At 36.8% G+C, this 21,751-nt stretch overlaps 1 protein-coding gene across 9 annotated transcripts in view; it reads right to left on the bottom strand.

The window, feature by feature from the left end:
- Positions 1 to 21,751, bottom strand: part of HMBOX1 (homeobox containing 1) — a 177,199-nt gene that overhangs the window by 22,570 nt on the left and 132,878 nt on the right. For all 9 annotated transcript variants that reach the window (XM_060102624.1, XM_060102627.1, XM_060102625.1 and 6 more), the window contains exon 6: positions 18,762 to 18,915. In XM_060102624.1, the coding sequence (XP_059958607.1) occupies positions 18,762 to 18,915 (154 nt within the window). The remainder of the gene's footprint in view (positions 1 to 18,761; positions 18,916 to 21,751) is intronic.

The raw sequence follows: 21,751 nt of genomic DNA, 5'->3' as shown, positions 1-21,751 counted from the left end.
TTATAGAAGAAGCTGTAAGTTTTCGAGACTTTGCCGCATCTTAAAGTTTTAGAATAGAAAAGCCTGTGAAAAGGGAAGACTTTAAGTGGAAAAATTAGTATTGGCCTATGAAGAGATTAAAGGATTCAGATATGAGAAGTTGAATTTTAGAATCCCAATTCATAAATGCAATGGAATCCCATAACACTGTTCATTACACATGGTTTTAGATATACCACAGAGTAGATCCTGACAAAGAATGAAAGGAGACTTGACTTGCTCAAGGTCACACAACCCAGAACTCAAGTTTCCTGACTGAGTTCACTGGCTCAAAGGGCTCACAGGAATGGTGGTCATTATTTGGCTATGACATAGTATTGTTTCAGACTTCCTTTAAGACACAAATCTCTGTAGCAATCAATCACCTAAATCAAACTCCTACAAATTTCACAAGCGCTCCCAGAAGCAAAGACGTGACAGCATTAGTAAGATACCCATGACAGCCCCAGGACCGCAGCTATACCTATAGGGGCTTTTTCCTCCTGGGAAAGGAAATCTAATTGCTCTGGAGACAACCATAATAACACTGAGCTACCTTTTTTTCCCCTGGGCAGAGGAGAATTTAATAAACTCTAGGACTTCTCCTTTGAAACACAACACCCATATACATTTAAAGACTATGTAAATAGCACAGTTTATCTACTGCAGAAGAGTTAGTAGGACCTCTTCAGACACTAGCACCGAAAAAAGCTTCCAAGTCCTTCTCGGGATGGCCTTTCTTCACTAATGTAAAAAAGAAAATTCCATACACGATACAATTATGGATACCATGTATGAAACGTGCCCTAATACAAAATTTTCATCTCCCGAGGTCCTTCACTGCAAAGATTCTATGTTTAAATGTTATATTTACTTGCAGCAGGCTAACTGCCACTAGACCTTACTTGCTATTTAATAGATTTCAAGACTAACAGTGAATTTAGGAACTGAGTTTTTAATACATTTTAGCCTGTCACTAAGCCTTAGAAACAACACAGGCTATCGTTTGTCCAGTGACATGCAGCCCTAAATGAAGTCCTACCACAGGAGAGATTTGGTGTGAGTTTTATTACTACTTGACAATATAGAGCAAGTTTTCCTTCTAATATGTATTACCTTTTTAGTCATCAGTCTTTCTATGAAGACTGTGAAAAGAAGAATGGAGACAATTTTCTGGAGACATCAGGCAAAACAGTAAAACTGACAAATTCTAACCACCTTAAAGAAAAACAACTGAGAAATGGTATGGTATTTCTCTTGAAACATGTCTCTTGATTACATACCACTGAATTCATTAAATGTTTGCTCAACCCTCCATTTTATTTTAATAAGAAAAAGAACATGCACAAGAGGGCAGTGTTTGGTTTTGCTGGTCCATGGATTTCCTAGTTTCCTAATGAAACTACCAAATGTGAGTGATAATTACATGAAGTTCATACCAGTGGAAACTGTGGTACCTTGGAGAGTGAACTGCATCTACCAGAACTTACACTGTCAAAGCATGAAAGCTGGTATGCCCCTTGCTGCCTCTACTTCTGGCTGGAAGCAGCTGTATCCTCCCCTCTGTTCTGACAGCCTTTGCTAGTAGAAATTAGGTTTACAAAAAAGATTTGTAAGGTGATCTGGAATTAAGTTTCTTACATTTGGTGTACAAGTTGTCCTGAGGCAGGGAGCCTGTTTTTAAATATAAAGCACTGAATTATAAACTGGCCACTTACCAATCTTGACACTACTGACCAACAGTTTACTATGATATGAAGATCAATAGAACAAGACTGATAAAAATCAATCCACTGTCTCCCGCATGGTTTTTTGTTTTTATGATTAATACTGTGCTTCTGCAAAATGACTACCTCTACCATAAAAGGATATGGTCTGTATCTAAAATGAGAACATGTCCTCCTGGGGGAGGTCTCAATAAATAGCAAACCAAACATGGCCAACAGCATAGATTCTTTAGAGAATCAGAGGTACATTGGTTGGAGATTATTCTGATACCTCCCTGAAGAGGGAGAAACACAATACCTTGTACTTAAAGGTACTTGCTACTTTCTCTTAAACCTACTTTTTAATCTCCTGTGTTATGGGTTTGCTGCTGTTTTTAGTTTAGTCAAATTACCCAGGATATACATAAATGACTGATAACTGCCTTTTAAAAAGTCGAATTAATTCTTATAACACTTGACAAAAAACATGCTACTTACATTAATATTGCCAGAACTGAAAGGTTATCTTACCAATTGTGCGCAAGATAAATAAATTTCTTCACAGCTATACAAGAGCAAATTTGGGATACAGTCATATTCCAAGGAAGGTATTTTGATGACAAACTAAGGTTTCTGCCCCCAGAAAGATGGTAATTATAGGATAGTCTCAAAACGGTTAGAACTATAGGTCTGTCTGGCCTTTAAGTGGATGACGTGACAAAGTAGGAACCAATAAAACAGAATATTTGGATGAGGCACTATTATGATTGAGATTTCTATGGTACACAGGTTTTCAAAAAGACCACTTTTAGATGCTTTCTATCACTGAAATTACACGGTGCATGCACGCTTCTTCAACCAAAAGGCAACTAAAACAGAAGTAGAATATTTACCCACAAGTTCATATTCTACTAATTTGAGATCTTCAAATATCAAACACTTATACAAACCTTGGTACATGCTGTGAATGTTTAGTCTATCAACAATGATTTCCGAATGCACTATTATAAGGGCCATATCTGTCTTGGTAATCACTGTATCCCAACCTGTGTCTAGCATAAGGAGTGGTATGAAGTAGAAGCTCAATAAACATTTGTTGAGTTTATAAAAGAAAAAGCTCACTCATATTCTGTGAAGATTTTCTAGTTGGTCTGTAACCTGGTCTCCATCAGTATTAATATTTATACTATGATGTGTATAACTCTGCTTCTGGGATGAATCATATCTTTATTGGTGACTCCTTACATGCAACACCAATTCTTACCAAACTACACTTCATTTCTTTGTAAACTGTGGCCACAGAACAACATGAGGAACATGGGGTCTTTGGTCCTGTTTAATTAGCTCAGGAACTAGAGAAATGAGGGGTCTGTTGTTTGCACAAAATGAAACTGCTGGCATATCTTCTATACAAGGATGGGGAGAATTTTTAATCAGCCTCAAAAAAATGGGGATAATTTCTCTTTTGGCTATTTCTGTTTGACCAAAAGGGAACCAGGAAGTATAATTTGCCAATTTTGAAATGCATTTAAGGACAGTTCATCTTCTTACTGGCTATGAGAAATGGATTGGGATAACTTTACCTGTCAATAAGTGGGAAAGTTTTGTTGTTTTTTTCCTCAAATAGTCTAATGGATTGAAATGAGGTCATGTTCAGGCTCCTGCTGTCTTAAATAAATGTTAAGAACTTCCTTCTATTTGCAGAGATACAGGAGGTGTAGTTCATTATGTTCCACCTGAGTCATTCCATAAGGAGTATTAAAGACGTTAAACTCTTTTTAAAATTCATCTTCCAGCATCCATTAATTCCAAAATTTGTAACGTATTCTTGCAGCATTTTCTATCCTAGGACAGCAATGACATCAGAAGAGAGGGAAAGGAAGACCAGCTTGCCAGGGGTTGCAGTGACGGCAAGGCGACCCTTAGGTTTTACAGGACCCAATTCCACTCCCACAAAGTGGGTTTTGTGGGGGAAAAATAGTACGGTGATCAGGCTAAGGAAAAACGACACTGAGGCCTTGAAAAGTAATTTTTCTGCTGTTTCTGAGTCATTTCGAGTGGATCACTTTAAATTATCGAATTGCTGTTTCTTGCTGAATTGAATTGAAGGCCTTACAATTTTAACAAAATTAGAAAATACTGTATTACTCTACCCCAAGTCTAATATGTCTGGCAGGGGAGATGGGCGGCACCACTTCCTAATTTTCTTAAAGTTGTAGGGTCTTCTTAAATAGTCAATTCAGTCAAGTTCAAGCAACACTTACTGATGTCAGACTTTATGCAGAGCGCTGTGCTAGCCTAGGAACCCGTTGGGTGTAACCAAACCCTTGTCTGTGGGGGCACATAAACTACGTCACTGAAGTACCAGGTAAAATTGACTCAACAGATGGCGAAATAATTCATTCTGGTAAAGATATAGCTCAAATTTTCTTCCTAACAATGCACTGCTATAACAGAAGTCAGTAGGAAAATTAGATTCTATAATTTTATAATAATCCGCCTTTATAATACAAGTCAGCAGGGGAAAAAAATTGGGTCAAAAATGTTTAAATTGAAAATGGCTAGAATTTCAACATATTTCCTTGCCACATAGAAAAGGGAATATCATTTAGGCTCCTATCTTTAAAAAGGAAGACGATTTTCAAAACAATTTTTTTCTTTCTTTTTTTTTTTGGTCACGCGATTTGCGGGATCTTAGTTCGCCGACCAGGGATTGAACCCAGGCCCTCTCAGCAGTGAAAGTGCAGAGTCCTAACCCCTGGACCACCGGGGAATTCCCAAAACAGTTTCAATTTTTTAATCCCAGGATGTTTTACAAATATTAGACACAAAAATCTACCTCTACCCTCCAAAATAATTTTGAGTCCCTGTCATAAAAGAACTATTATCAGCGCTTTATATGTGAGAGGAAAGTGGCACAAACAACCTAAAAAATGGCTTAAGAGATTTTTAGAACAACCATATTTTGGCATGGATGCAAATATGAATGCTTGAGAAAGACAAATGCTACAACTGTGGCAAGACAAGGGTTTTCCACAATCTGGATACAACCTACTTACCCAGCCTCACTTCCTGCCTGACTAACCATATACTCCAGTTACCTAATTTTTCATGCCTCTGTGCCTTTGCATATACTGCTTCCACTGCCAAGAATGCCTTTCTTCCTTTTCCCAACCCATCACAATCATACTGCTCTCCAGGACCCAGCTTCAGCGTCACCTCGGTGTTGTCTTCCCTCACACCTCTCTCCTCTATGTCCTACTGTACCTGGTGCCTATCTCTTCTGAGTTTTTTTAAACCTGACTCTTCCACTAGACTGAGACCTACTAGAGCAAAACCTATCTTTAAATATGCTTCAACACTTGTGTAGTGATTGGCACACAGGTGATTAATGACTTTCTTTTGAGTAAAGAAAGGCTACATAGACATTTATTGGTTGAGGCTGAGGAATACAGAAAATGGTAACTCTTCAGAAAATTCCACTTGAAGAAACCCAGAATTCCTTTTGAAAGTTCTTATTTGTTTAGTAGGAATATATTTGTTAAACACCTACTATGTGTGTCACGTACCACAGGTAGTACTTCACACGCACCACCGTTCAGTATTTTTCTTATTATGTATGTATGTATATATGTATGTATGTATGGCTGAGTTCGGTCTTTGTTGCTGCACACGGGCTTTCTCTAGTTGCGGGGAGCAGGGGCTACTCTTCGTTGCGGTGTGCGGGCTTCTCTTGTTGTGGAGCATGGGCTCTAGGCGTGTGGGCTTCAGTAGTTGTGGCTCACGGGCTCTAGAGCGCAGGCTCAGTAGTTGTGGCACACGGGCTTAGCTGCTCCATGTCATGTGCGATCTTCGCAGACCAGGGCTCGAACCCGTGTCCCCTGCATTGGCAGGTGGATTCTTAACCACTGCGCCACCAGGGAAGCCCTATTGTTCAGTATTAAATCACAGCACTCCTATAAGATAGGTTTGATTATTACTGTCATTTTATAGCAAGGAATTTGCCTAAGGATACACAGCTAGTGAGTAAGACAGTTGAGACTAGCACCCCAGTCTTTCTAACTAAAAATTCTGTTCTTCCATAAATGACCCAGAATTGCCAAAGCAATCCTGAGGAAAAAGGACAAAGCAGGAGGCATAACCCTCCCAGACTTCAGACAATACTACAAAGCTACAGTAATCAAAACAGCATAGTATTGGCACAAAAACAGACATATCGATCAATAAAACAGAATAGAGAGCCCAGAAATAAACGCACACACCTACAGTCAATTGATCTTCCATAGAGGAGGCAAGAATATACAATGGAGAAAAGACACTCTCTTCAGCAAGTGGTGCTGGGAAAGCTGGAGAGCTGTATGTAAATCAATGAAGTTAGAACACACCCTCACACCATACACAAAAATAAACTCAAAACGGCTTAAAGACTAAATATAAGACATGACAACATAGGAACTTCCCTGGTGGTCCAATGCAGGGGGCCCAGGTTTGATCCCTGGTCAGGGAACTAGATCCCACATGCTGCAACTAAAAAAGATCCCACAACTAAAGATCCTGCATGTTGCAACTAAAAAGATTCCACATGCCACAATGAAGATCTCACATGCAGCAATGAAGATCCAGCATGCTGCAACTAAGACCCGGCTCAGCTAAATAAATAAATCAATTAATTAAAAAAAGATATATTTAAAAAAGAGACATGACACCATAAAATTCTTAGAAGAGAACATTGGCAAAACATTTTTGGACATAAATTGTACCAATATTTTCTTAGATCAGTCTCCCAAGGCAGTAGAAATAAAAGCAAAAATAAACAAATGGGACCTAATCAAACTTAAAAGCTTTTGTACAGCAAAGGAAACCATAAACAAAATGGAAAGACAACCTACGGACTGGAGAAAATACTTGCAAGTGATGTGATCAACAAGGGCTTAATTTCCAAAATATACAAACAGCTCACACAACTCAGTAACAAAAAAACAAACAACCCAGTTGAAAAATGGGCAGAAGACCTAAACATACATTCCTCCAAAGAAGACATACAGATGGCCAACAGGCACATGAAAAGATGCTCAACATCACTAATTATTAGTGATGCAAATCAAAACTACCAAGAGGTACCATACCACCTCACAACAGTCAGAATGGCCACCATCAAAAAGTCTACAAACAACAAATTCTGGAGATGGTGCAGAGAAAAGGGAACCCTCCTACACTGTTGGTGGGAATGTAAACTGGTGCAGCTACTATGGAAAACAGTATGGAGGTTCCTTAGAAAACTAAAAATAGGGTTGCCATATGATCCTGTAATCCCACTCCTGAGTATACATCCAGAGAAAACTGTGATTCAAAAAGATACATGTGGGACTTCCCTGGCAGGCCAGTGGTTAAGACTTCACCTTCCAATGCAGGGGGTGCAGGTTCGATCCCTGGTTGGGGAGCTAAGATCTCACATGCCTCGTGGCCAAAAAACCAAAACATAAAACAGAAGCAACACTGTAACAAATTCAATAAAGACTTAAAAAAAATAAAGTTAAAAAAAAAAGATACATGCACCCCAACACCCCAATGTTCACTGCAGCACCATTTACAGTAGCCAAGCATGGAAACAACTTAAATGTCTATTGACAGATGAATGGATAAAGAAGATGTGGTATATATATACAATGGAATACTACTCAGCCATAAAAAAGAATGAAATAATGCCATCTGCAGCAACCTGGATGGTCCTGGAGATTACCATATTAAGTGAAGTAAGTCAGACAGAGAAAGGCAAATACCATATGATATCACTTATATGTAGAATCTAAAATGTGACACAAATGAACTTATCTACAAAACAGAAACAGACTCACAGACAGAGAACAGACTTGTGGTTGCCAAGGGGGAGGTGGTGGAGAAGGGATAGATTCGGAGTTTGGACTAGCAGATGCAAACTAGTATGTGTAGAATGGATAAACAATAGGGCCCTGCTATATAGCACAGGGAACTATATTTGACATCCTGTGATAGACCATAATGGAAAAGAATATGAAAAGGAATATATGTATAGGTATAACTGAATCACTTTGCTGGACAGCAGAAATTAACACTATGTTGTAGATCAAGTATACCTCAATAAAATAATTTTTAAAAACAATCTGTGTTCTTAACCACTATATTATCAGAAACAAACAAACAGAAAGACAAAAACTAACATAAAGTGTGCAAACTATTCAACATTTAGGGCAAACCATTTATTTAAAAGTTTTATTGCTGCTCCCAATCTTTATCTTTGTATGTGTATTCCTTTTGCATTATTGTAATAATGCAATTTTTCTTCTATTGCTTAACATTATTTCATTAACGGTTTTCTTTGAATTTACACAGGCCACATCCGTTACTTTACCACTACATTCCATGTAATAACTTAGTGGCTTGCTAAAAAGCTATCATGGTTAAATGTAAAGAAGTTAAAAAAAATTCACTGAATTTCCTATGTAAAGTCACTGTCTTGGTCATACACGTGGTCTCTGATCCCAGATATGAAAAAGATATTTTCTTTAGCTAGTCTACTCAATTCAGCAGCAACATAACAAAGAAGAAAATAAGATATAAGTTTCTTTGCAGCTGTAAAATACTAAAGAAAGTTTTACTCTTAGAGTTAAAATGAAAAATAGGAGAAGCAAATTTTTTTCTCAGCAGTGAGAAATGTTTTTAGTTTTTTCATTTTATAAGGAAGAAGGAAGTAATTCTCATTACCTAGACTGATAAAAGGTAGGTGAACAATGATTTCTTTGCATTTCCAGGTTGCAATACCCTTAAGGTATTTCATTACTATAAACAGAGAAATTGAGGGACCAAAGTACAAGCTGATTGCCAAACAAGGTGCCAAGATAAATTATGTGGAGATATATATATATATATATATATATATATATATGAATGACGTCCTAGATAACTGGTCTTCTCATAGAACTCAGTTATCATGGAGGTGATCTTGTTCTTTGAAGTTAGTCTATTCATTCATGTAGTTATACAAAGCACCAATTATTTTTCAAAGATTTACTTCTAGGGTGAGAAGATTTTCCTAACAAAAGCTACAGTCTTAAAGGGAACAAAGGCTCCACACATAACAAGAAATTACTTAAAATCATACAGCAGTGAACTTTTGAGAATTATAAGGGCCCTTAAAAATTATATAACATTTACTAATTCTTTGAAAAATAAATATTGATTAATTTGCTTTTTAAGTGAAATAGGAGAAAAATACTTTATTCAGTAAGTTTAAGAAAAACTAAAGCATATATTGAAGTTTACATTATGATCAACTAGGAAGCAACTAAGAAGAACACAGGTGAGAGGGTAGGAAGCATACTTAAAAGAAAGTGTGAGAAGAAGAAAGAAAAAGCTGAATAGAAATTTTTCTGGCAAACTAAAGAACAGAAAGTGAGGAACCTTGAGGAAGATATAGAAAGGAGTTTAGGAGGGAAAAAGGAAGATTAAGAGGGCCTGAAAGAAATAAGAGATGAATAAAGAAACACAGACAAGAAGACAGTTAAATGCAGTAAGGACTTTCGTTTTATTCATCTTTGCATCCCAATTCTTAGCATACGGCCTAGCACATAGCAGACACTCAATAAATGTGTATCTAACAAAAAATAAGGAAGAGAAAGAACAGAAAAGATCAACATTATGCTTTAAAAAAATTCTATGGTTCACATGGCTATGGGTTCAAAATAAGCAACTTAAACTCATTTCTTCTGGAGTTTAGCCAAGTTAATTAACTTCTTAATTCTTGTTTTAAAAGACAAACTGTTTGAACTAGATGATCTTTAGGGTCTTTTCCTTATTCTCTGCAGAAATGGTGACCAAATACAAGTAAATGAAATCAAGGGAAGGTTCTTAAATGTTGCTTAAACTGGATCAGTGGTCAGCAGATGCAATTTATATATTTTTGTACAACAGAGGTAAAATGGTCCCTTTATTGTTCACATGGCTCAAGCTGTCATTCAAAGAAACATCTGGATGGGTCTCAATCTCTCAGAAGAACAATATTAGAAAAGCATTTATAAGCATTTCTGCTCCAATATTTTTGTGGCTAGGTGTAATCTTACTGAAATGAGAAGAGTCTCTTGCTCCATGGATTTCTGTATAGTATGAATGATACCAAATGATACTGGGACACTACACTACACAAAATAATACAGAAGGATACTGCTAAGGAGGAAAAGGTGATTATTTTTCCCTTTTACAAAGTAATAGGATTCTCTTCAAGAGATAGAGTGCTTTTTTTAAAATGAGGGAAATTTTTACTAGGAGAACAAGCAGTTATTTCTCCATTTTTACGGTAATTAGGAAACTGTCTAAAACTATATAAAGCAAAACAAGATAAAAACATTAAAAGAAAATGTGGCTTCATGACTTAAGAAAGATGAAGTGGAGAATACTTCCTGTGTAAAAAAATTTTTAAATCGCACAGTAGTAATTAAAGGTAATAAAACAATAATGGGAAGTGGCGCCATGAAACTAGGGCAGGTTAGTACCATTTGAGACTACTATAAAAGAACATAGAAGAAACAGATCTTCCAGAGCCACTTCAAGTTTGAACCTATGCGACTCTCTGTCTTTATTTTAGTTACACATACAAAAGTGTACACCATATATCATCAAAATTCATCATATTTCAGAGTCAGAAGACTAGGAAAAGGAATGCTCCCTGCAGGTCAGGGTTTTGATGACTGGCAAAATACTAGCAAGCTTGCATTGCAGTTTCTGAACCACACCCAGTCTGCAGTTAAATATAGAATTTAGTTTCTGGAACTATTGGTCTTCTTAACCTTCACAGTCCAAGTACTCACTGAAAAATTGAAAGTTAAACAGAGAAAGGAAAGAGACTGAAACCAAAATCCAAGTACTAATAAACTGTCCTGGGAAGAATTCCAAAATGTGGTAAATACCAAGAGAATTAAATTACAGAAACCTCAAGCAAAATTCTAGAAACGCACTTTACAAACAGATTTGTCTGTTCTATGCTGATTCTCCCAGGATGTACAACAGACTTATATAAAATGCATTTGTGTACTAGACCCAGGTCTCTAATTCAGATTACACATTCAGACTGTATATAACATGTCAGGTTAATAGCAGTGACACCAAATTTAGAGCTATAATTTAATTTTGGTTTATTATAGTATTGTGGTTGTGAAGTTATTTTTGTTGATAAAGGGTAACTTTTATCCTAAGAAACTATTTTTAGGTGCTTAAATTTTGGGGGAAGAGACACCCTTAAGCTGAAATTTTTAATACTGATTCTTTGCTTGTTGGGGAGAATAATTAGGGTTAATTTTTTCGAGTTGTTTTGGAGATTGACAAAGGTTAAAACAACAACAACAAAAATGTTTTCCTTATAATTTCAGAAGGTTCTGGGCTTTAGAAATGATTTTGTTTTATAATAGCTCACTGAAGATGAACATGAAAAGAATCTAAGAGGAACAAAAAACAAATGATAGGTGTGTTGTTTCCATAAAAAACAAAACAAAACCATGAAATAGTTTTAATTACAAACACACACAGCGATACTCATTTTGCCTTCATTTTCCTGGACACACCCAGATACAGACTCATCATTCAGCTACTTTGATGAAAAATAACAGCAATAAGTATAACAGCAATAAGTAACCTATATACAGAGATCTGGTTCCAAAGTGGGTACTCTTAAGCATTATACTCTATTGCTTCTACATGTCACAGGGTGCTCTTATTTATTCCTGTATCTAGTCAAAGCTTTCTTCAAGTTGTTGCTTCTCTTTCTATCTTGCTTAGTTGGGCTGAAAAACCTATATATGGCGATTCGAAGGTTTCTTTCATCTTTCTCCCTTGAGACCAGAATAGGTACAATAGCCAGGTCTCACGCTTTTGTGTCCCGGTCAAATATCCGAACACTCCAAAGACATACCTGTTTCCAAAGCTGAAAGAATACCCAGTCTGAATGGCAGAAAGGTTAAAAAGGAGAGAGTACATCAGAAGCTTTGATTTTAGGCCATAAGGCCTCCACAACTTCTGACCATAAACTCTAAAGACTATTCAGTTCTACTAGGTTCATCATCATCCTTTACTTCTTCACCCTGAAATGTATCCCTTCTCTCCATCCCTAGCACTTTGCCTCATACCTAGTAAGTACTTGGTTGAATAAATGAACAAAGGAACAGTTAGGTTTGCTGCATAAAAATCACATTTGAGTCTTACATTATATTATTTGTACATGCAGGTATTTCAGACATACAATATAGATGATGCTCCTTCCCCTTGTGAATATGTAAACTACTTGAGTTTAGCCTAGCTCAGTGCTAGCACGTAACAGATGCTCTATAAATAAATGATGGAATGAATAAATATTAGTCAATTATCTATTCTATTTTGCCCAGTAAAATCTAGTCAAGTCCCCTTTAAATAATAACTAAAATCTTTATGTAAAATTTCAAAACTACACAAATATACTATACCCATGAACCCCCATGTACCTATTATCCACCTTCAACAATTATCAATCATTTTTCCATTTTTGTTTTATCTTTCCCTCTTTACAATCTCCATATGCTCTTAAGCAAATAGAAGGGTACATCACACGTTAATTTAGTGGCATCAGACGTCAGAGTTAAGAAGCGTCAAGTCCATACATTAAAAACAGTGTACACCCAAATAAAAATATACCCCTCTTAGTTAATAAGGAAAACTCAAATCCATGGTTAGCTCTGTCTAAAGGTCGACATGCGGCCGGGCCACTTATTAGCTTTGTGGTCCTGGGAAGGTATTCAACCTCTTAGAGCCTTGGATGCCTCATTAGAAAAAGAAGAAACCAGGACTGTTATGAGGCTTAAATGTGGAGGATAAATATATGTGAAACTCCTAATACTGTACTAAATAACTGTTTCTTTAAAAAAACAGCTATACTGAGATAAAATTCACATACCCCCAAATTCACCCATTTATAATTCAATAGCTTTTAGCATATTCAGAGCTGTGTGAGCATTATCACAATCAATTTTAGACATTTCCATCACCCCCAAAAAGAAACCCAACACTCCCTAGCCTTCATCCTCCCCTACAATATCCCTAACCTCCCCAGCCCTAGAAACCACATATCTACGTTCTGTCTCTCTATAGGTTTACTTAAACTGGATATTTCATATAAAGGGAATCACACAGCATTGTCCTTTGTGACAATAAATGTTTCTGGAACTAGATATTTTAAAAGTCAAATATGTGGTACAGACAATGCAATGAGGTCAGAGAAGTGGAAAAAGCAAAAAAAAGGGGGATTGATATATATATATATATCTACTGTAAGCCAGGCAGGCACCACTAAGTTATGTGCTAGGAAATATTACTGAAGTGCTTTGGGGATGGTAAGGGGTAGGAAAATAGTATGTGTGTGTTACATGCAAACAGGTGGGTAGTTAGTGAAATTTTCCTCTGAGTCCTTCACTTTCCTCATTTAAATAGGAAGGAAGATCATCATGAGACTGAGGATGGGGAGTTTGCAGAGAACAAAGTGTGAAATAATTATTTAGGAGAGTGGGAAAGAATGAACCAGGAAGGTATAGTATGATTGTCTGGCAGAATTAAAGACTCACTTGAGGTTCATGGTCATGAATTTAAAATGAGATCAGTCAAAGGGTTTTAAGTTTTTCTGGAGCCATATTTAGCTGCAAAAACACGAACACAGTATAAGCAAAAATGTAGAAACAGAAGAGATGAATTTAAACAGGGTATATTCTTACTCATGGCTTTAACTGTACCTACTATATTGACGACTATGCACATTCTACTATGTGCTTTACATATATTATCTCACGTAACTCTCGTAACTCTTCTCATAATAACCAACTTCATTTTACAGAAAACTGAAATTCCTAAAGATTAACATATGGTGAAACTGGGCCTAAACCGTAAGTCTCTATGACTCTGACTTTTTACTCTATCAGAGTACTTAACTCTTCTTTTTATAAATACAGTCATTGGGGTTAAGAGATATTAAATGACTTGTCCAAAGTCAAACCATTTTCTGATGGTACAGATGTTGTCTCCCAGATGAATGCTCTTTGAGCATCACCATTGCTAAACTCTCTTTTACACTTCCTGCTCTGTCATCTCTATGTTCAATCTGTAACTAGCTTAGGTTGTTCTTTTCTTCAAATTTTTTCTGATATCTATTATCTTCTATCCACCTTCTCGCCCTTTGCTTTAATATTATAGCTTGGGCCCTCATCACTGATGCACAGATTACCCTAACAGCCTCCATCTATCCCTCTTCAACCCATTTACATATAAGCTAGTCACTTCTTTTCTCTGAGGTTCTTATATATAAACTATAAATCATAAGATATCCACAGTACAGAATCGTGAAGATTAAATAAGCTCACTTATCATATAGAATAATTATCAATAAGATTAATAATTATACACTGAAAAATCCTACTGAAATGTAAGCTATTATTATCTTAAGATATATGAGGACAGACACTATAACTTACATTTATTTTACGTCGGCTTTAGGCATCTGGTATAAGTTCAAATGCATACTTAGCTGGCTGATTTCTTGCTGATCTTCCATACCCCTACTAATATTATCTAACAGACCAATCTGATCAGGTACAATCTCCTTTATGATAAAGCCTGAACACCAAAGCTATGGTATAATTAAGCATGGTCTTATTAATTATAGAGTGCATAGTATGACTAAGTCCTGTATAATCCAAGTAGAGATGCTCCTGATGAAAAACCCTATCTTCCGCCACAGAGAATCTCCTAACATCATACTATCCTTTCTATGACTGTCTAACTGGTGAACTCCTATCCATCATCCATCAAAATGCAGCCAAAATGTCAGCACTTTGGTAAAGTCTTCCTGACTCTCTCCTCTGCTTGCCAGCATCTCATATGATCCCATAAATTTAATTACCCATTTTCATAATAGCATTCATTCCCCAGTTCTATAATTGCTTATATCATAGTACCTCCCCAAGTTTGTGAGGAAATATATTTCTGGGCAACTAAAGAGTTAATGAGAGGAAAGTTCTTCTTTATAGAAGAACTCGAGCTTATCAGTGCAGAAGAAGTAAAAAAAAATTGGAATATAACCATTTTGCAAACCTCTTATGAAAAAAGTGACTAGGAAAAAATCATCAATGGATACAAAACAGTGGTTCTCAATCCTGAGTGCCCTTTAGAATCACTTGGGAGCTTTTCAAATATACCTCTGCCTAGGTCCCACACCCAGAGATTACGATTCGGTTGGTCAGGGGTATAGTCTCACTGGTGTTTCTTAAAGCTCCCGGATGATCCTAATATGCAGCCAAGGTTAAGAATCACTGCCCTAAACTCTGCTGTACATGGGGACCTTTCTAATAAGTGGATCAGGATGATAGCACCAAATCTACTGATTAACCTTAGAGTTACTAAAAATGGGAGACAACCAGACATTATGCGTCTCTTTATACAATGTAATAGGAAGAACAAAGTACCAGTTATGTGCCAAAACACTGAACCAGAATCTAATCAGGACTCTAGATCTAACCACCAGGCTACAGAAAATATGGGGTCATGTAATGAGATAGTAAGAGGATGTAACTGGCCAAATCTAAAATGTGGGAAAATCAACAGGACAAAATATCATGGTCTCTTTAACAAATAAACAGCATGGAAAGTGTGTGTCTGTGTGTGTATGTGTGTTTATGTATGTATAAGAAACTGTTAAAATTAAGCGACTCAAGAGACCAAATGCCATGTGTAAAAATACATGTTTAATGAACAGGTGAATGAATGAATGAGTGCTAATTAGAGAGAAAGACCCATCATTATAAACGATGAATTATTAAATCTTGTACTTTGAAAAGCAGGGCCAGATGTGGAAAAGGATGAAGAAGCACAATAACTTTGTTATGTGAATTAGTGAAATATTTATCTGTTTCTGTCATGGTCACATAGGACATTTTCTAAAATATGTCAATGTACTTAATGTTTGCTTTTTAATTTATATTTGTATTTCCTTAAAATTTTGAGTAAAGAGAAAAATAGAAACAAATCATTATGGGTCAAATATAACCACTGTTTTTCTACTGGGGATGAGATACAGTTGTTCTGTATTAGAGCTGTCTGACAAAATTTTCTGTGACGATAGAAATGTTACACGTCTGTGTTGTCTAAAACTAGTCAGTAACCATACGTGACTGCTGGGTGCTTGAAATGTGGCTAGTGTGACTGAGGAACTGAATTTTAAATTTTTAAAAATGTATGTAATTTAAATCTAAATAGCCACAGGTGGCCATGATCAGACGGCGCAGTTCTAGATGACTATAGCTCTCCTTTCTATCTGCAATATTTTCCCCCTTCCTTCTGACCTAATTAAATCACCACATCCTCTCTCATCAATACAAGATCTTGAAGCACAATGTACCTTTCCTTTCCTACATGTATTACACTTACAATGTTACCTTGATTTGTATGATTGTTTCATTAACTTCTGTTTCTCCGACCTGACTCTTTAGGAGGGAGTTTGCAATGTTCACTATTATACTCCTGTCACTACAGTGGCAATCAAATACTTATTAAGTAAATGTTATTATGAGATAACATCATGTAGTTGAGTTTTTGTGATACATGAAGGCTTTACATTTCTCCTAGTTCCATGTGATTTGATCCAAAATTTAGAGCATCCTTTAACAGGCACATAATATACATACAAAGTGGAGAGAACCATACTATGAACCCCCAGGTAAACATCACCTAACTATAGAAATCAGTAATTTACTGATACTGATTTACTCGTTTTATACACACCCTTGCCCCTGCCTTTACGCCTTGTGTTATTCTGAGGTAAATCCCAGATATCACTTCATCATATTATTATACATTTTAATACATGTTTCTAAAAGACAAGAACTCTAATTTTTATAAATGTAGCACCATTTACATATAAGTGACCATTATCATAACTGAAACAAGAATCACTATTTATCCAGTGTTCAAATTTCTTCAACTGTCTGAAGATTTTTAAAAAAATAAACACTTGAAGAAACTGAGTTATTATTCTTAGAGTCTCTCACACCAGGAATCTGGTTGACTTAAACCCTGTGGTGGTGTTTAACAGAATTTTGTTCCATATTTCCTAAAAACCTGGAGTTGGATCTAGAACTTCGATTTGATTCAGCTTCAATTTTGTTAGAAAGAATACTCTGTAGGTGGTGTCTTAACATCCTCTAAGTACATAATACCTGCTTGTATATCTTTATGGGATGTTGGCAGCTATCAATGCTTATTGTCTGATAATAATGATACTCTAATCATCTTTTTTCCATTTATTAGTTGGAATTCTTCCTCAGGGAAAAACTTTCTGGTTAATCGAAGTTTATATGTGCAGAACAGGTTATATTTTAGAAATAAGGGAGCTAAAGCTCAGAATTTCTGACCTGAACAAAGTTACACAGCTGGTTAATGGCAAAGCCAAAATCAGGCTTCAGGTCTTCTGACTCTGAGTCAAATGCTCTTTTCAGTATACCATTCGATTGGTCAGATTAGATAATAGGAAAAAAGAATGTAAAGCTGGCTCAGTGTAAATATGTACATGCTTAGAAGTTAAATCTAGTTTTAAACATTCAATTCCATTCTTTTCTATTATTTAAATTACTGAGAAATCACAATATGAAAAAGATCAATTGTTTTCACTCTGCCTAATATATTCTTTTTCTCTACATTTTAATCTTAGGAAGTAAATACTTTTCTAATAGAAAATTACTACCTTATTGCATATAAAACTCTCCATCAGGGGCTTCCCTGGTGGCGCAGTGGTTGAGAGTCCGCCTGCCGATGCAGGGGACACGGGTTCGTGTCCCGGTCCGGGAGGATCCCACATGCCGCAGAGCGGCTGGGCCTGTGAGCCATGGCCGCTGAGCCTGTGCTCCGCAACGGGAGAGGCCACAACAGTGAGAGGCCCGCATACCGCAAAAAAAAAAAAAAAAAACTCTCCATCAAACCAAGATTCTGTAAACATTACTTATAGGTAGGAGACTAAAAGGATAATTATACTATAGGATCCACCCTAAATATATTGAACATTTCATAACCACATTTAATTAACTTATATGATTTCCAATAGGAAAGACAAGCTAAGGTCAAATTCAAGTTTAAAAAGTACTGAGTACCGGGACTTCCCTGGTGGTGTAGTGGTTAAAAATCCACCTGCCAATGCAGGGGATACGGGTTTGATCCCTGGTCCAGGAAGATCTCACATGCTGCGGAGCAACTAAGCCCGTGCGCCACAACTACTGAGCCTGTGCTCTAGAACCCTCGAGCCACAACTACTGAGCTTGCGTGCTGCAACTACTGAAACCCTCGCGCCTAGAGTCCATGCTCCCCAATAAGAGACCCACTGCAATGAGAAGCCTGCGCACCACAATGAAGAGTAGCCCCTGCTCGTTGCAACCAGAGAAAGCCTGCGCGCAGCAACGAAGATCCAATGCAGACAAAAAAAAACCCTCAATTTTTAAAAAAAATTGTAAAGAAAAAAAATTTTTTTTTTAAACTGAAAAAAAAAAAAAACCCACCACTATGGATCAGGTACTGGTGCTAGAGTCAGAGGATATGAAATCAAAGTCAAAAACATGTACTTGTAACCTCTGGGACTAAGCTCATTGAGGCTATACTCCTTATCAAAGAAAGTTAAGTCTCAGTGGCATCCTACACAATTATTCAATATTTTTTATGAAAATAAGACTTCTAAAACATAATACAAAGATCTAAACTCAAAAAAATTATTCTAAAGTTTCTTAAATTACTGAGGACAAAAATTATATTGATAGATACTAACTCTGGTTTTATGAATTCTCAATGGTAAGATCGTTTTATTTCAATAATACAGCACTTACAGTACTCCAAAATACTTTTAGAGATAAAACCTAGATCTCAAATTACTTGTCTGAAATGAAAAGTGTCCAAATCTACCCTAAGTCTCTCTTTCCTAAGTTTGGGAGATTGCTCCTAGGAAAAGGAGACATGTACCTTTCCATGACAGCCAGGCACTCCTTTCTCCAGGTAAATCGACTCCCTCGTCGCAGTCGGAAGGTGCCAGATGTAGCTGAGACTGGGGGAGGCGTTTGTCTCCATTCCGGGTCCTCTATTGGAATGGGCGCAGGTCTCATACTTAGCGTAGCTCCTGAAATAAATAAGACTTTTTTGGGCAAATATCCTGCAATTTACTAAAACCAATATGACAAATATGTCATGAAATCAACAATAAACTTTTGCCCCTTCACTGGAAATTGCAGGCCCAATACATTTGGTATTTATATTTTAAAAAAATTATTTGACCAAAATAAAAATCCAAGGAGACAAAAACTCTTCCTTAAAAAGTCCATGTATTTTACTTTATTTTGCTTTACTTTGCTTTACTTTACTTTACTTTACTTATTTTATTTTATTTTGCCACGCTGCGTGGCTTGCAGGATCCTAGTTCCCCGACCAGGGATTGAACCTATGCTCTCAGCAGTTAAAGCGCAGTGTCCTAACCACTGCACCGCCAGGGAACTCCCCCATTATTAATTATTTTAAATGTCTTTTTTTTTTCAGTTAGTCATTTGTCTTTTATCTTTGTTTATATCAATTTTTGAAACAAAGCTCAAAATCTCTCTCTTCAGGGGAATAAGGACATGCAGTCCTTGGCCCAGTGACAACTCTTAATCAGAGTATCTTCCTCTGAAAAATTTCTCTTGAAATTCCTATTTGACAGTTTTAATCTTTCTGAACAATATATCCTACACGTTTAGAACCTTTCATTACCATTCAAAAGACTTCTTGTTGTTGAGAAAATGGAGCCCTTTAATCAATGTATGCAGGTAGGAGATGAATTTAAAATAACATTAATTGTTGCAAACTCTTTAAAAAAAAAAAAGTCATGGGGCTTCCCTGGTGGCACAGTGGTTGAGAGTCCGCCTGCCGATGCAGGGGACACGGGTTTGTGCCCCTGTCCGGGAAGATCCCATATGCCGCGGAGCGGCTGGGCCCGTGAGCCATGGCCGCTGAGCCTGCGCGTCCGGAGCCTGTGCTCCGCAACGGGAGAGGCCACAAGAGTGAGAGGCCCGCGTACCGCAAAAAAAAAAAAAAAAAGCAGAAGAGGGAATTAATTCCCCGGTGGTTCAGTGGTTAGGACTCTGCGTTTTCACTGCCGACGGCATGGGTTCGATCCCTGTTTGGGGAACTAAGATCCCGCAAGCTGCGTGGCAAAAAAAAAAAAAAAAAAGCACAAGAAAAACTCTGGAAACACTACAACAAACAGATTTGTCCTAGAAACCTGTTCCTCTTGCTTTGGTTGAAACGGATGGAGAGCAATGAATAACCCAAGAATGGGTTCACAATTATGCAGGAACAATGTATGTAAGAATTTAAATCCCTCTGAAGTAAAATACAGGCATTCTGTATTGGCTAAAGAACCCACTATTTTCTTCCCTATAGGAAGCGTGTTACCTGTGTTCTCTACAGAAACGTTTTTTTCTCCACATTATATCTAGGCCCCCATTAAGACAAAATTTTGCAGATTTATCTAGCAGATCTAAACCCAGAGAAAACAAAACTCTTCCTAATTTGCTGATAGATTTTAACATTTTGGTAACTGTTCTCTTTGCATCTATAATCATTTTCTTGCTTATCAGGGTTACTTTTGGGTGAGTCTTTGCCAATCAGCTAATGAAAGAATGACTACAAGCATGTTATTACTGCTCCATTCATAGATACTAACTTCTCCAAAAGTAATTTTTCATCTTCCCTGACGTCATACACATGATTTCCCTGGGGCTCTAATCCCTGCAACAGTGAGGGAGGAGGCACACTCTGCTCTCCAAATTTACTTTATGTGCAAACTTTATTTAATTGTTTAATTTAGAAATATGCAGAATCACTGCCATGAGCCAAGAGGAACTCATCAAACCCTGTCTGCTATAGTAATGTTTAAATTAGACAAGAGAGAGGACTGTTGAGCTTAATTTGATTAAATAAAGGGGCTCTTGATGTCAACCATGCTGAATTTAGTACTCACTGCTTTTTAAAAATAGGCATTTTCTTGTAAATGTTTTCATAAGAAACAAGATAAAATGTATCTGATCAGTTTCCATCAGCCTATTTTATTCATAAGCCTTGGCAGGCTTATGGTTATGCTGGGAAATTCTGGTGATTGGTCTGTTTAGCAGAGAACTACACTGTATCTGTAGGATTATCAGTAAAAATAACCTAAATATGCACTCTATTATTTTTCTTGCTGATTCCACTAAAAGAGAGACTAAAAAAACCTATTCAAATGGATCCAGAGTGAAGAGGTTGAAAAAGAGAAGAACGTCAATCAACGTATACAGAGAGAAATGCTCTGAGCCCAGGAATAAAGGCACAGAATGTACAAATACTTTGGTTTTTTTCTAAATGCTTAAATTTAGAGGGAAAAAAAAGTACTTTTTCATCATGTGAGTTTCCTTAATTTTGCATTTTTTCTCAGAATATATGCAAAGGGATGGTACCATTTACATTTCTTCCAATGAGCTATCTGTCCTGGACAGAGAAAAAATATGAAATAAAAGAACTATCAGTAAAAATCACCGACATCTTATTTCTCTACCTAACTGCCTCTCAAAAGCAGGTCTGAACTATGTAAACCTAGGTTCTTCAGTTGTTTTATATCTTAAACCCTATTAACAAGGTAGATTAATTTCTTTTTTTGCCTCTCTCCCTCTTTGCCTCCCTCCCTCTCTTATTTTCATTACACTTTTTATGTATTTTTGGAATATACAACACAAGTGCATGGAATAAAATTTAGAAAGACACAAAAAGGTTACATAGTTAACAGTGTCCCTGCCACTCCCATCCTCCCCTTCTCTCAGTTCCCCGGCACAGAGCTATTCTTATCAGTTCCTAATATACCCTTCCAGAGATGTTCCAAGTTTATATAATCTCGTGTGTGTGTGTGTGTGTGTGTGTGCGTGCGCGCGTGTGTGTATTCCCCCTACATA

This window comes from Mesoplodon densirostris, chromosome 6 (assembly GCF_025265405.1).
Source record: "Mesoplodon densirostris isolate mMesDen1 chromosome 6, mMesDen1 primary haplotype, whole genome shotgun sequence".
NCBI classification, from domain to species: Eukaryota; Metazoa; Chordata; class Mammalia; order Artiodactyla; family Ziphiidae; genus Mesoplodon; species Mesoplodon densirostris.
This window is presented reverse-complemented; position numbering and strand designations above follow the sequence as displayed.